Source organism: Poeciliopsis prolifica, unplaced genomic scaffold (assembly GCF_027474105.1).
Source record: "Poeciliopsis prolifica strain line A6 unplaced genomic scaffold, Auburn_PproV2 SCAFFOLD103, whole genome shotgun sequence".
In the NCBI taxonomy this organism is placed as follows: domain Eukaryota; kingdom Metazoa; phylum Chordata; class Actinopteri; order Cyprinodontiformes; family Poeciliidae; genus Poeciliopsis; species Poeciliopsis prolifica.
The window spans coordinates 116,737-131,848 of NW_026562478.1; the positions used below are offsets into that span (position 1 = coordinate 116,737).

The window sequence follows — 15,112 nt, forward strand, 5'->3', positions numbered from 1 at the left end:
CTTCTCCTCCTTCTCCCAGTGCTAACCAGAAACAACCAATCGGAGCCACGAGGCGTGTCTTAGTGCTGTCAATCAAGCCTGTGAATGCTAAGTTGGTATAGCCATGGATGATGGTGAATAACAGTTTGCCTGTAGTGGTGAGTTTCTCCATCATTAGCCCACTAATGTTCACAAGGTTGATTGACAGCACTAAGACCCGCCTCCTGACTCTGATTGGATATTGACTGCAGCCATAGCTCATGGTGGAGGTGAAGGAGCTTTTGTTTTTTCACAGGTTATCAGTTTTGACAAATAAACATTTTTTAAATATAGTTACACCCTGCAGCTTTACGGTTTATGTCCATATCAGTTTTTAATTTTCGGTCCGTTTCAGACACGCGTAAGGAAGGCCAGTCTCTGCTGCTGGTGCTGAAGTGGGGAGGAGAGCTGACTCCTGCTGGCCGGGTGCAAGCGGAGGAACTGGGCAGAGCCTTTCGCTGCATGTACCCTGGAGGTCAAGGTGAAAATTACTTAAAATTACATAAATCAGAATTAGAAAATACATTTGCTTAATGAAAAACTTCTGGTGGCGGTTTTCTGTTGCTTCATCACAGAAGATCCCAATAAAATCCTGTGAAGAAACAAAATGTGAAAAAGCTCATTGTGTTCAGAAAGCAGCATCCTTGTTTGTTGACGCCATTCCTGCTGGTTTGATGTAGGAGACTATGCTGGGTTTCCGGGCTGCGGGTTGTTACGGTTACACAGCACCTACAGACACGACCTGAAGATCTACGCGTCGGACGAAGGCCGGGTGCAGATGACGGCGGCTGCCTTCGCAAAGGTATTCTGTAATATTCAGCAAATGATCACGTTGATGATGAACCAGCAATAAGTTTTATTTACTGTGTTTCTGGGTGTGAAAAAATATTTGAGTTTCCAACATTTTACAAATTGCATTTAACGCTTTAACCTCCAGTTGGTTCCTGAGAACCATCTAAAGCTAAATGTTCACTCAGATTTCTTTTGGATTCAGATGATTGGAAATTGGGGACCAGAGAAGCAGGATTGATATTTTTACTTAATATTAATATTAAGATTAATCAGCAGATTGATATTTTAATCTGCAGATTTCCAGACCTTTTCTAGAAATCTCTGGAAATAATCTCCTCCTGATTAATTTTCCTGAGGAAAGCAAAGCGTGTCATGCTTATATGAGTCTGTTCCCTTTGCAAAGCCAGAAACTTGGTGATTTTGTTCTAGTTCTGTATTGTTACATATTATTGATTTGGGTTTTGTTTGTCTTCTCATTTCAATAAGATCTACAGAAGAGGATTGGGGCCAATTTTGAGATTAAGCTCAGAAGCCTGACATTTGGTGATTAAAGTCACAATTTTGAGTATAATGTCAGAATTTTGAGAAAAAAATTCTAAATTCTGAGAAAAAAGTCAAAATTTAGAGAAAGAAAGTTGGTATTGTCAGATTATTATTATTTCTTTTTCCAAATCTTTTCCCTTAGTGAAGCTGAAATTTCCTCCCCTAAATATAGAAAATTGCTCTGAAAAAACAGAATCGATGATCATTCCTGTTCCAGGACTTGGCCAGAGTAGAGTGTGGGTCCAACTCCAAGCATTTGTGTTTAGCAACGGCCCTGCATGTGGCACCATTGAAACTTTTTATTTTGTATTTTATAGAAGCAGAAGTTTTGCAGATCCCAAACAGTTTAAGCTGCACAGATTCTGAGATTCAGACAAAATGAAACATTTTCCACTCAGTGTAGAAACACAGATTGTGTGTGTGTGTGTGTGTGGTGTGTGTGTGTGTGTGTGTGTGTGTGGTGTGTGTGTGTGTGTGTGTGTGTGCGTGGTGTGTGTGTGCGTGTGTGCGTGCGCGTGTGTGTGTGTGTTCGTACGTATGTGTGTGTGTGTGTGTGTGTGTGAGAGCAGGGCCTGCTGGCTCTGGAGGGGGAGCTGACACCCATCCTGGTGCAAATGGTGAAGAGCGCCAACATGAACGGGCTGCTGGACAACGACAGCGACTCGCTGAGCAGCTGCCAGCGCCGCGTCAAGGTCCGGCTGCACGAGATAATGCAGCGGGACCGCGAGTTCAACGACGAGGACTACGACCAGGTATGAGTTTCATGCCATGTTGTACATCCCTACTAAAGTTTCCAGCCCTGACAGAGGCTGTTTCTGTGGTGGCTGGTTAAAGAAAACATGTTTTGTTTCCATGTTTCGAAGCTACACCGTGACCGCGTCTCCACCTCAGCCCGTTATTTTTAACTCGCCATGACTCCCACAAACATCACGGTTAAACAGCAGCTGAAACATTTCAACAAGGAAATGGTCAGAGTGTGAAAAAAGCCACAACCATCACCAGAAAATTGATGCTTTCAGAGCAGAAACTGTCCCAATATGGTTGACATGAAGTAGGCTGAACGAGATCTAAATCTAAAGAAAACATTTAAAAAAACTCTGACATTTATATTGTCTAGCTGCATGAAAATAACACAAATATACACTATTTAAGTTTATTTGATGGCTAAAGATACTATATATATATATATATATATATATATATATATATAATATATATATATATATATATATATATATATATATATATATATATATAGCTGACTGGATAGCTCAATACATAAGGCATCAGTATATCACCCAAGAGGGCAGGGTTCGAATCCAGTCTGGGTCCTTAGGCAAGACCCTTCAAGCTACTGCCTACCTCATACCATGAGAGATACTAAGTTGCATAACATGCCGGCTCAGACGTCGCCCGGCCAAACAAGGTCTGCGTCAGGTGTTGGGGAACCAGAGCACCTTGATGACAAATGGGTACTGGAACAAGACGGAAATGGGCGAGAGATGAAAATGTGGATCTGTTGGAATGCTACTACTCAAGTAACCCTAGTGAGAGAGGTTACATGCAAAGACTGGGGAAGGAATGGTTACTTCGACATCCCCAGTCAACACTAAGCGCTAAACAACTAGTAGCTCAGTGTTCCAACATCCGCAAACGACAACTGCTATCACAACTTGAGATTGACGAGATACAACAAAATGCTACGGCAAAAGGGAGGAACCCGGATGTCAGGACTGTGGGGACTTAACTACAAGTCCCCACCCAGTGAGGGGATACACTGCCCCAATGAGCGAAACAGAGCTGAACGAGACAGCTGCTGACCTGAGAGAGAGAATCATGACCCGAATGACAACCAGGCCTCCCCGGCGCCAAGTACCATCTGAAAGTCTCATTGAGAATGTGAATGCAGCATTGAGAACGATCCCTACCAACACCATAACAGAAACCAATGAGCTGATCTACAACTCAGCATCAGTGATCCTTGAGATACTTGGCTATAAGAGCAACCATGAGACCCAATACCCACCATGGAAAAAACGGTTAGAGGCTAAAATCAAGGTAACAAGGAGGGAAGTGAGCCAACTGTCAGAGCTCCACAAGGGTGCAATGAAAAGACCAGTACCCAGAAAGTACAGGCAGATGCCCATACCTGAAGCACTCGAGACTGCCAAACAGAGGCTCCAAGCCTTGGCCAGCCGCCTAAAGAGATACACAATGAACCAGCTGCTACAAAGTGGGACTCACCCTGAATGGTTAACTGAAGGGCGGACAATCCTAATCCAGAAGGATCCATCAAAGGGTCCAGTCCCACCCAACTACCGACCAATAACCTGCCTCTCCACAACCTGGAAGCTCATGTCAGGCATCATAGCGGCGAAGATAAGCAAACACATGGATAAACACATGAGCACGGCACAGAAGGGTATCGGTGTAAATAGCAGAGGAGCCAAACACCGACTCCTCGTAGACCGCACAGTTGCCCGAGACTGCAAAACCCGACACACCAACCTGTGCATGGCTTGGATTGATTACAAGAAAGCCTATGACTCAATGCCGCATACTTGGATCATTGAATGCCTAGAGATGTATAATATCAACAGGATTCTGAGAGCCTTCATTGCAAACTCGATGAGGCTGTGGAAAACCACCCTTGAAGCCAACTGCAAACCACTTGCACAAGTGTCCATCAAATGTGGCATATACCAAGGAGATGCTCTGTCCCCGCTACTGTTCTGCATAGTCAAGCCAAGTTATCAACAAGACTGGCTACGGATACAGACTCAAAAATGGGGCCAATATCAGTCACCTACTCTACATGGATGACATCAAGCTGTACGCCAAGTGTGAGCGAGACATCGACTCACTGATCCACACCACCAGGATCTACAGCACTGACATTGGGATGTCATTCGGACTAGAGAAATGTGGTCGGCTGGTCACAAAGAGGGGGAAGGTCATCCACACAGAAGGGGTCTCACTCCCAGAAGGAACAATAGCAGACATAGAGGACAGTTACAAGTACCTAGGTATACCACAAGCAAATGGCAACCTCGATGAGACCACAAGGAAAGGAGCCACAGCTAAATACCTCCAACAAATAAGGCAAGTCCTGAGAAGCCAGCTCAATGGCAAGAACAAAATCAGTGCGATAAACAGCTATGCCTTGCCAGTAATCAGATACCCTGCTGGAATAATTAGCTGGCCAAAGGAGGAGATAAAAGCCACAGATATTAAGACCAGAAAGCTACTAACAATGCATGGAGGGTTCCATCCCAAATCCAGCACCCTGAGACTGTACACGAGCCGCAAGGACGGAGGCAGAGGACTAGTGAGTGTGAGAACCACTGTCCAGGACGAAACAACTAAGATCCATAAATACATCAGGGACAAAGCCTCAACAGACAATGTGCTCAGTGAATGTCTCAGACAACAGGGAACGGAGGTTGAGGTGCCAGAGATACCATCATGGGAGGACAAGCCCCTACATGGGATGTACCACCAGCAAATAACCCAAGTGGCTGATATCAGTAAATCCTACCAATGGCTGGAAAAAGCTGGACTCAAGGACAGCACAGAGGCCCTCATCCTGGCCGCCCAGGAACAGGCCCTAAACACCAGAGCAATAGAGGCCCAGATCTACCACACCAGACAAGACCCAAGGTGTAGGTTGTGCAAGGAGGCCCTGAGACAGTCCAGCACATCACAGCAGGGTGCAAGATACTGGCAGGGAAAGCGTACATGGAGCGACATAACCAAGTGGCAGGCATAGTGTACAGAAACATCTGTGCAGAATATGGACTGGAAACCCCGAGATCAAAGTGGGAAACACCCCCAAAGGTGGTGAACGCCAGAGCTAAGATCCTGTGGGACTTCCAGATCCAGACAGACAAAATGGTAATGGCGAACCAACCAGACATTGTCGTAGTGGATAAACATCAGAGGAAAGCCGTTGTGGTAGATGTAGCAATACCAAGTGATTGCAACATCAGGAAAAAGGAGCACGAGAAACTGGAGAAATACCAGGGCCTCAGGGAAGAACTGGAGAGGGCCTGGAAGGTGAAGACCACAGTGGTGCCTGTGGTCATCGGGGCCCTCGGGGCAGTAACCCCCAAACTGGAGCAGTGGCTACAACAGATCCCAGGAACAACATCAGACATCTCAGTCCAGAAATGTGCAGTCCTTGGCACAGCCAAGATACTGCGCAGAACCCTCAAGCTCCCAGGCCTCTGGTAGAGGACCCGAGCTCAGAGGATAAGAACCACCCAAGGTGGGTGAGAAGGGAATTTTTTTTTTTTTTATATATATATATATATATTTTTTTTTTTGTCTTAGTTGTGCATAAACGAGTGCTGATTGTTGTTTTTCTAACCGGTTGGCGCTAGAGGAATGGGAGAGATACTCCTTCTTTGTGTATCTCTGTCCTTTCTTTCCAGGTCTCTCGTTCAGTTTGGGTTTAATTTTTTTTTTATATTTGTAACTAAATGACATTGAATTTTGGAGAGTCTAGGAAAGTCACATGAATCCTGTAAAAGAGGCTGTTTGGACGACGTCGAACCCAAGCATCTGTTACTTCAAAAAACAAGAGACGTGTGTTTAGTGAAGCGACGTGTTTTGTTTTGTTTCGTGATACTCGTTGTTGATGACCCTGGTCTGTTTTGTTTTGTTACAGCTGGCCCCGACCTGCGCTACTTCTCTTTTGAATTCAATGAAAGTGGTGAAGAACCCGGTGGCCACATGCGATCAGGTCTACGCGCTCATTCAGAGCCTCACCTCTCAGATCCGCACCAGAATGGAGGACCCAAAGTCTGCCGGTACAGAAACATGAAATCAACCGTTCCTGAAGTGTCCGGCTCTGTTTCTTCAGCTGCCAGGATGTTTTTCTCTTCTGCCTCCAGACCTGCAGCTGTACCACAGCGAGACTCTGGAGCTGATGCTGCAGCGCTGGTCCAAGCTGGAGAAGGATTTCCGCATGAAGAACAGCCGCTACGACATCAGCAAGATCCCTGACATCTACGACTGCGTGAAGTACGACGTCATTCACAACGCCACGCTCGGCCTGCAGGACACGCAGGAGTTGTTCCGGCTGTCACGAGCGCTAGCCGACCTCGTCATCCCGCAGGTGGGAGGACAGCGAAGGAGCCTAGAGCTGCTTTTCTTATTAAATATTCTAATAATAAATAATTAGTCATATATGATGAACCCATCTGCAAATAGGTGGGGTCTATTTGCAGATTGGTTCAAAATGTGACAAAATGTTTTTTACTTTAAAGTTTTTCCATATTTTTACCAGTGTTGTCAGATGCTTATATCCTTTATTCTTTTGATTAACAATATTTTAGATGTTGGGCACACTTACGCTAACATACTAATAGCAGGGTTCATTCTTTGTTGCTAACTTTGAAAACATTTAGACCTCTTAACTTCCCTTAAATTACTTTTTCTGACTAAATTCTAAAGCACTAATTTATTTTTTAAAGTTTCAGTTGAATAAACTTTGATATTGTGGTTGAAGGTTTGTTTATCAACTTTTGCATTTGTCCAGCAGTTAGATATTTATGTTCATACTCTTAAATTGAAGTTTGCTTGTGCAACAGTTCCGATCCTTTCCATATGTTCTAATAACTTTATTTCAAATAAGATATGCAAAGGTACAAAATGAACAAAAGAAGACAAGATATAAACATTAAAACTATATTTATTAGCATCATTGAACATTTAAAGAGGTTTAGCATTAGCTTCTGCTGGTGTTGGTATAGCGCTTTAGCATTAGCAGAACTATTGTTTATGTTCAGTTAGTGCAGGTAACGTTTCAACTAGCGGTTATCACCACTGGTTATTTGTATATTTAATTAGGTGTTCTTTTGTTTGAATATGTTTTTAATCTGTGGGAAATTGTAAATATTTATCCATCACGTTCTGGATGCGAAGCCCTGAAATGTTAATGAATTGAGCCACCTGAGTAGTTTATTTTTTGTGTGTGTTTTTGCAGGAATACGGCATAAGTAAAGATGAGAAGCTGGACATAGCTTACGCTTACTGCCTCCCTCTGGTCAGGAAGATCCAGCTTGACCTGCAGAGGACGCACGGAGACGAGTTTGTCAACAAGCTTCATCCTCTGTAAGTCAAATTTTAACTCATCACAGATGTTTAACGGAGAGTAAACATAGGTAGCCATGTTTTTGTTTTGTTTTTTGCTTCCTGTTTGCAGGTATTCCCGTGGCGTGATGTCACCCGGCCGGCATGTCAGGACTCGGTTATATTTCACCAGTGAGAGCCACGTCCACTCCCTGCTCAGCATTTTCCGATATGGAGGCCTGCTCGATGTAAGCAAACAGCGATTCCTGCAGATTCTGGAGTGTTTTTATAAAAAGACGTGACGGTCAGGGTGATATTTTCTCTGTTTGCGTCTGACAGGAAGAAAAGGACCAGCAGTGGAAACGCGCCATGGATTACATCAAGGAGGTCTCCGAACTCAACTACATGACGCAGATTGTCATCATGCTCTACGAAGACAACAATAAAGTGAGTTACTGATGCTTTATGAGACGGATCATTGTTGAGCAGGGGTTCAAATGAGCTAATAAACTACCGCTGTGTTAGATTAGCGGATAGCAGCAGCAGCAGCTAATCCACCACAGCGATCACTTATTAATAATCACAAAATAAACATCAAGCCTGAAAACAGAAAACTGTTATGGACTGAAGGTTCTGTACTTCAGAACCTTAATGTTACCTTCAACTGCAGGTTTCATTTTGTCAATGAAATTGCTCTCCTGTATCAGCAGCAAGAGTTAGAATCGTCTTTTTGACCTCCAGCGTTGTGACATTTCCAGATGTGAACAATAACACGCAGCATGTCTGTAACAAACAGATTAAAAACTGAATAATCAAGGCTTAAATGTCTCAAACATTGTCTGCCTGAAGGACATTTCCTCTGAGGAGCGGTTCCACGTGGAGCTCCACTTCAGCCCTGGTGTTAAGGGCTTGGAGGAGGACGAGCACGCGCCGCACGGGTTCGGCTTCAGGCCCGCCTCATCAGAGGTGCTGCGACAGGTAAACACCGTGAAGCTTAAAAACGTCCCCAAGTGGAGGACGCCGAGGCTCCAGCTGTGTCCGTCGTGTTCCTCAGAACGGGCAGAAAAAGGAGGACCGTGGCAGTCTGGAGGACCTGTCGCGAGACGAAACGGACCGCGCCGTTCCCACGTCGGAGCCGATCACCATTCAGAAGCGGTCGCCGCTCATTCGCAATCACAAAACCGGATCAATGGAGGTGAGGCTGAACCCAGGAAGGAGCGGAGCCACCAATTTTTGTTCTAACGGCTATTTAGTTCTATTTTTCAGTCTGAAAACTTAAGGTCACGTCACATTCTTTTGCTTTTGAGTGAAATTGGTTTATTCTATGCAGCTGCAGTTTTTCCTCTATGAATTTGATGCCGCTACATCACGCTGCCCTCTGACCCCCTACAGGTCCTCTCAGAAACCTCCTCCTCTAAAGTCGGCAGCTACCGTCTCTTCTCCATCTCACGTCAGTCTCCAGAGATGAAGCAAAGCGGCTTAGGTAGGTGGAGAAAAAACATCAAACCAAAACACAACAAAAGAAACACATCATCAACCGGCTCCCTTTATTTATGTTTATGTTTGGAGTGCAGGTTGAGCATTTCCGTAGCGTGACCTTTGAACTTTGCCTGCAAGTTTAGAAGAAAAAAAGTAAGAAAGTAGAACTTCAAACTGTCTGTGGTTCAGATTTAACCAGAAATCAACATGTACGTCTCAGTAAATTAGATTAATTAGTTATAGATAGATAGATGGATTGATAGATAGATTGATAGATAGATAGATAGATAGATAGATAGATAGATAGATAGATAGATAGATAGATAGATAGATAGATAGATAGATAGATAGATAGATAGATAGATAGATAGATAGATAGATAGATAGATAGATAGATAGATAGATAGATAGATAGATAGATAGATAGAATAGATAGATAGATAGATAGATAGATAGATAGATAGATAGATAGATAGATAGATAGATAGATAGATAGATAGATAGATAGATAGATAGATAGATAGACAGACTTTATTCAACAGACTCATTTTAAATGTTTGTTTAAATACCGAAATGAATGCAGAATTCACTTCAATAAGTTGCAAAATGTTGATGCTAATGAAGCTTTGCTGGATCCAAGCGTTTAAATTAAGGCTGGGGAATAAAATAATTTATCTTTTCATACCACTTCTAATTTTAATATAGTTTTTTCATGTGACAAATTATTTTTTTAAAAAGTGGCTTTTATTTTAATGTTCCCTCCTGCTAGTTGTACGATGCAGTGTAAAGGTCATGCTGTGAGTATTTTCGTTTAATTAGGAGAATAATGTTGTACTATTTCCCGACTAAAGATGCAGTTTTACTTTGTCTAAAAATTACCAAAAAAAAGTTGTTTTATTAAAAAAGCTTCTAGTTATTGAGATCTAACGTGTCCAGCTAATTTCTTCAAATTCAGTTGTTTGCTCAGCCACCCAGCCTTAATATAAATAGAAAGTTGAGTGGAAGGAAAAGCTGTGATAAAAAATTCCAGGTTGCTTTATGTTTGTAATGATTTGGGTTTCCATCCAGGACTTGGCACCAACCTAACAGAACTTTTCATCGGTACTCTAATTTATTGAGACGCACCTGTTCAGAACTTTGGTTTGTTTTTTCGGGAGGAAATGCCACAGTTTGAGTTTACAGTCCTTCCGAAACACTTCTTAATGTCTATCTGTACTTCTGTGGATCATTTTGGTGTCTTTCTAATCAGAACCATCAGAACTTTTCTCCCCTCCCTGTGCTGCAGTCTGAACTGCCTGAAGTATCACAAATAAATATTCAGGTTTTGGTCGTTTCGTCCTTCATACTGGCTCTTCTCTCCTTCTCTGCCCTCTGTTTGCATGGCGATGCTAATTCTGACACATTCAAATGATAAGGGGAAAAGACAATAATAGCAATTTTTAAATTGAAGGTTTTTACAAAGAGAAGGTTTTGGAAATAAAAACTTGAACTGGTCCTTAGAGGTTTAAAAATGAAGTGAATACAAGGTGAGAAGAAACGCTTTCGATAAATGCTCGTTATTCATCTGAGTCACCACCAGGGGGCGTGTCTGGTGGTGACTCAGATGCAGACATCAACCCAGCCACACCGTTGGAGCCAATGGGAGAATTCAACTGCAGTAACCACCACTCAACCCAAAGAGGGCAGCACCGAGTCGCTTTTAACGAGATATTCAGAAACATTTACAGAAAAATGACACAATTTGCAAAAATGGCTTCCGTAAGGAATGATTTAGACAGTTTATCCTCTCAAACTGAACCGTTTGACTTTGTAGTCAAACGGACTGGAATCAGATTAGAGCGGCTTAAACAGAGCAGCTGGGAATCAACATCTCCGATCTACCAAAGCTTTCTGGAGACAAATGTAGGTAAAACCAGCTGACCAAATGTGCAGATGCTCCACTTGGTTGCTAGGTAAAGGGGTGGGCTTTGATGGGGTTGCTAGGTAACAAGCTGGGCTTTGATGGGGTTGCTAGGTAACAGGCTGGGGTTGCTAGGCAACAGGCTGGGGTTGCTAGGCAACAGGGCAATGCCTGGTGATTTTTAGTGTTACATTAAGAAAGATTTTGAGTCTGCTCATTTTCAAGAAACCAAAAAAACATTAAATTATTATTAAAAAAATGTCTGGGTGGGTTTTTTAAGCACTTATATTGTTTTTACAAGCAGTGGAAACCAAAATGGAAGTGAAAAGACGTCCAAAATGTGAATTTTGCAGGATAGGTTCTTTTTAATTTAATTCAAAGTGGCATAAAAAAGTCTTACATTTGGGTAGAAACACACAGATACCGTGGTTCTGAAAGTTTTTGTATTAATATCAAAGGTTCTTCTGTTGTATTTGCTTCATTTGAAGATCTAACAAGGTCCAAATTCATCTTAGCCAGTTTAAAAACCTCCAGTCTTTGTTTCTGCTTGTCAGTTTCTGTCTCTGTCTCTCTCCTGCTGGTGAGCTGTTTGAGTAACAGCATGCTTATGTTCCGGTCACTAACCCTCGCAGGCTCTCAGTGCGCCGGACTCTTCAGCACCACCGTCCTCGGTGGCTCCTCTAGCGCCCCTAACCTGCAGGACTACGCACGTGCAAACCGCAAAAAATACTCCACCGCCGGTCTGTCCTACAAAGACGGTATGTGTCTGAGACCGCCGCGCTTCCTCACCAACCTGCACAGAGGCCAACAGTAGATCAGACACACGAGCCCGGCTCGCAGAAATACGCCACACAGTTCATCATTAGAGCAGGAAGTTACCATCCACTGCGTCACGTGTGATGGACTCTCATACATGTTCATCACTTTCATTCATTTTTTGTTTTGTGGTAGAAAGTTTCAGTTCGTTTTCATTCTCGTCACCATTTTACCCTCCTCACCTATTCTTTCCCCTTGCTGGCTGAGTTAGAAATCGAGTTGCTTTACAGGATGGTGTGTGCAAGACTGACATGACATTTTGATAAATGTGACATAACCGCTGCCATCAACATGGAGGAGTCTTCATGAATGTTGTCATGAAGTGTCATTTCCCAAATCTAACAAACATAATGACACCTCAGTGTAATAATGACACAAAATAATGACAAATGTTTGTGCAGCAAAATGTTCCTTTGTGCTGCTGTGCTTTGGAGATATTAGGTGAAAGGGTCAACCAGCCTCCCACATTGTCAAAATGTTGTTTGTGCTACATTTGTGCCTTAAAAATGTTCATTTGTTCTGCTATCATTTTAAATATATTAATAAAAAAGTTTCCGCTGGTCATCAGAGGTCGACCACTCCCCCAACTCATGTTTACAAATTCTATCAAACCTTTTGACCTTTAAACTTTCCTTAATATCTTCAAGCTGCACAAAAGTAGCACAAATGTTTGCAACTTTAGCAACTTTATTGGATGTGTGTAAAGTGAGGAGCATGGTTGACCTTTCATGACCTCTAGAAAAGTTAATATATTAAAATGATAGTGGCACAAACAAAATAGTTTACTGCACAAACACCTTCACTCAGGCATTAATGACACTTTTGAGGTAAAGTTGCAGTAAAAATGTGCATTAAAATGTGATTATTTACCAAATGACACTTCATGACAACCGTCATTAACATTCATAAAAACTCCTTCCTGCTCATTACCTGTGAAGCCACAGTTATGACAGTGTTTATGTTTTATGCACACTCCTTCGAATAAAGTGCTTCCCAGTAAATGTGAGGCTGATTGATAGGTTTGATGTTTTCCTTGTAAATGCACTGTAATATTTACAGCTGAGTGCACACTTTTTTATTAAAATGTAGGCCAATTTATTTCTCCTCCTGGATGCATGAAGCTGCACCGGTGAGCTTTCATTCGTCATCTCATCCTCATGTTGTCTCTCAGGTCTCTACAGTCAGGCTGGGCGATATGGCAGGAACATTACATCTGCACAATATGCACGGCGTCTTTAAAAAGTATTCGCACCCTTACATGTTTTATCCTTTTTACAGCTCATAAAAATCATGATTAATAAAATATTCAAAAAATACAAAACAAAAAACACATTTAATCTCAAATGTGAAACCTGATTACTACAAAATAATAATAATTAAGTAAAAATATGTATTAAAATAATAAATTGCATAAAGTCTGTGTGGATCAGTCGGTCTCATCTGTACGCTGCAGTTTTCCTCCATTCTTCCTGCTAAGCTCTGACAGGTCTGGGCTTTGACTAGACCACTCCAGAACCTCCATCTTGCTGTGTTCAAAACATCTCCATGTAGCTTCAGCTGGAAAATAAATGTTCTCGGAAGCCGTAGTTCTCAGTATTTCAGGATTTTCCCTGATTTTGTGGCTGATACGTTCCCCCACAGCATGATGCTACCCCTGCCATGCTTCACTGTCTTGTCTGATGGCCAGAAAGCTCAATTTCGATGTCGTCAGCCCAAATAACTTTATTCCAGGCAAACTCAAATCAATCCATGATCTGAGTTTTCTTCAACAGTGGATTCTAATTGCCACTCTGTCAATATTTTGTAGAAATCAACCTTAAATTATTTTTTTGTGATTTTTTTTTGTCAGAAAAGTCAAATCTTGTTGATCATGAGTGATTTTAACAGCAGTAGAAGGATAAAACATTCAAAAAGGTGAATACTCTTTATAGACACTGTATTTACTGCCACCATGAGAGTTGAAATTTTAAAAACAACAGCAGTCATAAAACCAATATTCCTGTTTCTTCTGTTCTGCATACTGTGCATGCACTTTGGAAGCTTATTTGCATGACATCAGATTCAGACTGCAGCTTTTTCCCTGTTTTTACTGGTGATGATGGAAATATTTCATGCATTGGTTTAGATGGGACTATGGCATTGAAAATAAAGTGGATTATTTGAGGTTTTTGTTTGCTTTTTAACTTTCTGGAGGAGTTCAAGTTTGGCACAACTGATATTTAGCAGATTCAGGAATACCTCTGTACTTTGCAGCAGGAGCTGCGTTTGCATTGATCTTCAAATTGTGCAGATTGGGATTATGAAAATAAATTTGCCTATGGAAACACACTTAACTCAATAAAACAACTGACATGGGTTTTTAGTATCCAAGCTTGTGTATTTAGCACAACTGCAATGGAGACACTTTTTTCCACATGATCAACCAGCATAAGTTACTACTGGCAGAAATAACAAAGAAGACGACAGGAAGTGATTGGATACAACCTGTTTTTTGTTGTCTTATTTTGTGAACAAAGTTTTTCAAAAGGGGATTTTAATGGAAACACTGGATTTTGAAATTGTATTTTTTGACATCAGCGGAATATTGATAAATTTCTGCAAACCTTTCTAATGGAAACACAGCCATTGAAGCATCGTTTGTGATTAGGGACCTTCCATTTAACTTGAGTGTGTGTGTGTGCAGATGTCCAACCAGGTAACTTTGGAAATCTGGTTGTTTCAAGCTGAAATATCCAAATTCAGGTGCAAGTTAAACTAATGTGAATTTGTTATGCACAGTGGGTTTATAAGGTCTCAGATATCAGTTATTTTGAATCTTCATATGTTCTCTTAATTTTAAATGTCTTTAAAATATTCTAACAACATTTGAGTCCCATTTGATGTTGTGAAAAAGACAGTACACATTTATATCTTAGCCTTGATTCTCATTCACTCATTCCTATGTAAATATGTCAATATTTACTCAGAATAATGCTATATATTGGTATTTTGTGCAGATTTAGATACATAAGACACAGCATTTTAATATAATGTATTTTTGTTTTTTAACTAATAGAACAAAGTAGAAGAGATGAGGCCAGGAGAATTGAGAAGGCAAAGAAACAGGGAGCAGGTGAGAAAGTTGCCAGGTAGAGCTGGATTTTCATTCGTTTCTCTGGACTCATCTCAATATTTACTGAGGCCCGAGCAGCAAAAGCGCTACAAAGGCCTGGTGGATCTTAATTAATTGTTCTCGTCTTATTATTATTCTTTTTAGCCAGAGGTTGTAGATTTGGAGCCTAAGCTTTTTCACAAATTTGCAAAATTTTGTCGCAATTGTCCCATTAAAGGTTTTTAATGGAGTTCATGCCAAGCAGTATATCGCGGAGATATGAAGCCTGGTAGGTTGGTAGATCGTCCCAGATTAGGAAAAAGCTCTCTTGGATGTGTGTCCTAAAATGTACAGGGAGGTGGCCATTTTGAGTCAAAGGGCAAATTCAGCCATTTTTC

General features: G+C 41.6%; 1 protein-coding gene across 1 annotated transcript in view; it reads left to right on the forward strand.

The window, feature by feature from the left end:
• The window catches only part of ppip5k1a (diphosphoinositol pentakisphosphate kinase 1a), a 52,044-nt gene that overhangs the window by 12,395 nt on the left and 24,537 nt on the right, over positions 1-15,112 (forward strand). The window contains exons 15-27 of the mRNA XM_055023534.1: positions 374-499; positions 699-820; positions 1,923-2,105; positions 6,023-6,164; positions 6,249-6,472; positions 7,343-7,470; positions 7,562-7,676; positions 7,768-7,875; positions 8,278-8,406; positions 8,483-8,623; positions 8,821-8,911; positions 11,440-11,565; positions 14,679-14,735. Of these exons, the coding sequence (XP_054879509.1) occupies positions 374-499; positions 699-820; positions 1,923-2,105; positions 6,023-6,164; positions 6,249-6,472; positions 7,343-7,470; positions 7,562-7,676; positions 7,768-7,875; positions 8,278-8,406; positions 8,483-8,623; positions 8,821-8,911; positions 11,440-11,565; positions 14,679-14,735 (1,692 nt within the window). The remainder of the gene's footprint in view (positions 1-373; positions 500-698; positions 821-1,922; positions 2,106-6,022; positions 6,165-6,248; positions 6,473-7,342; positions 7,471-7,561; positions 7,677-7,767; positions 7,876-8,277; positions 8,407-8,482; positions 8,624-8,820; positions 8,912-11,439; positions 11,566-14,678; positions 14,736-15,112) is intronic.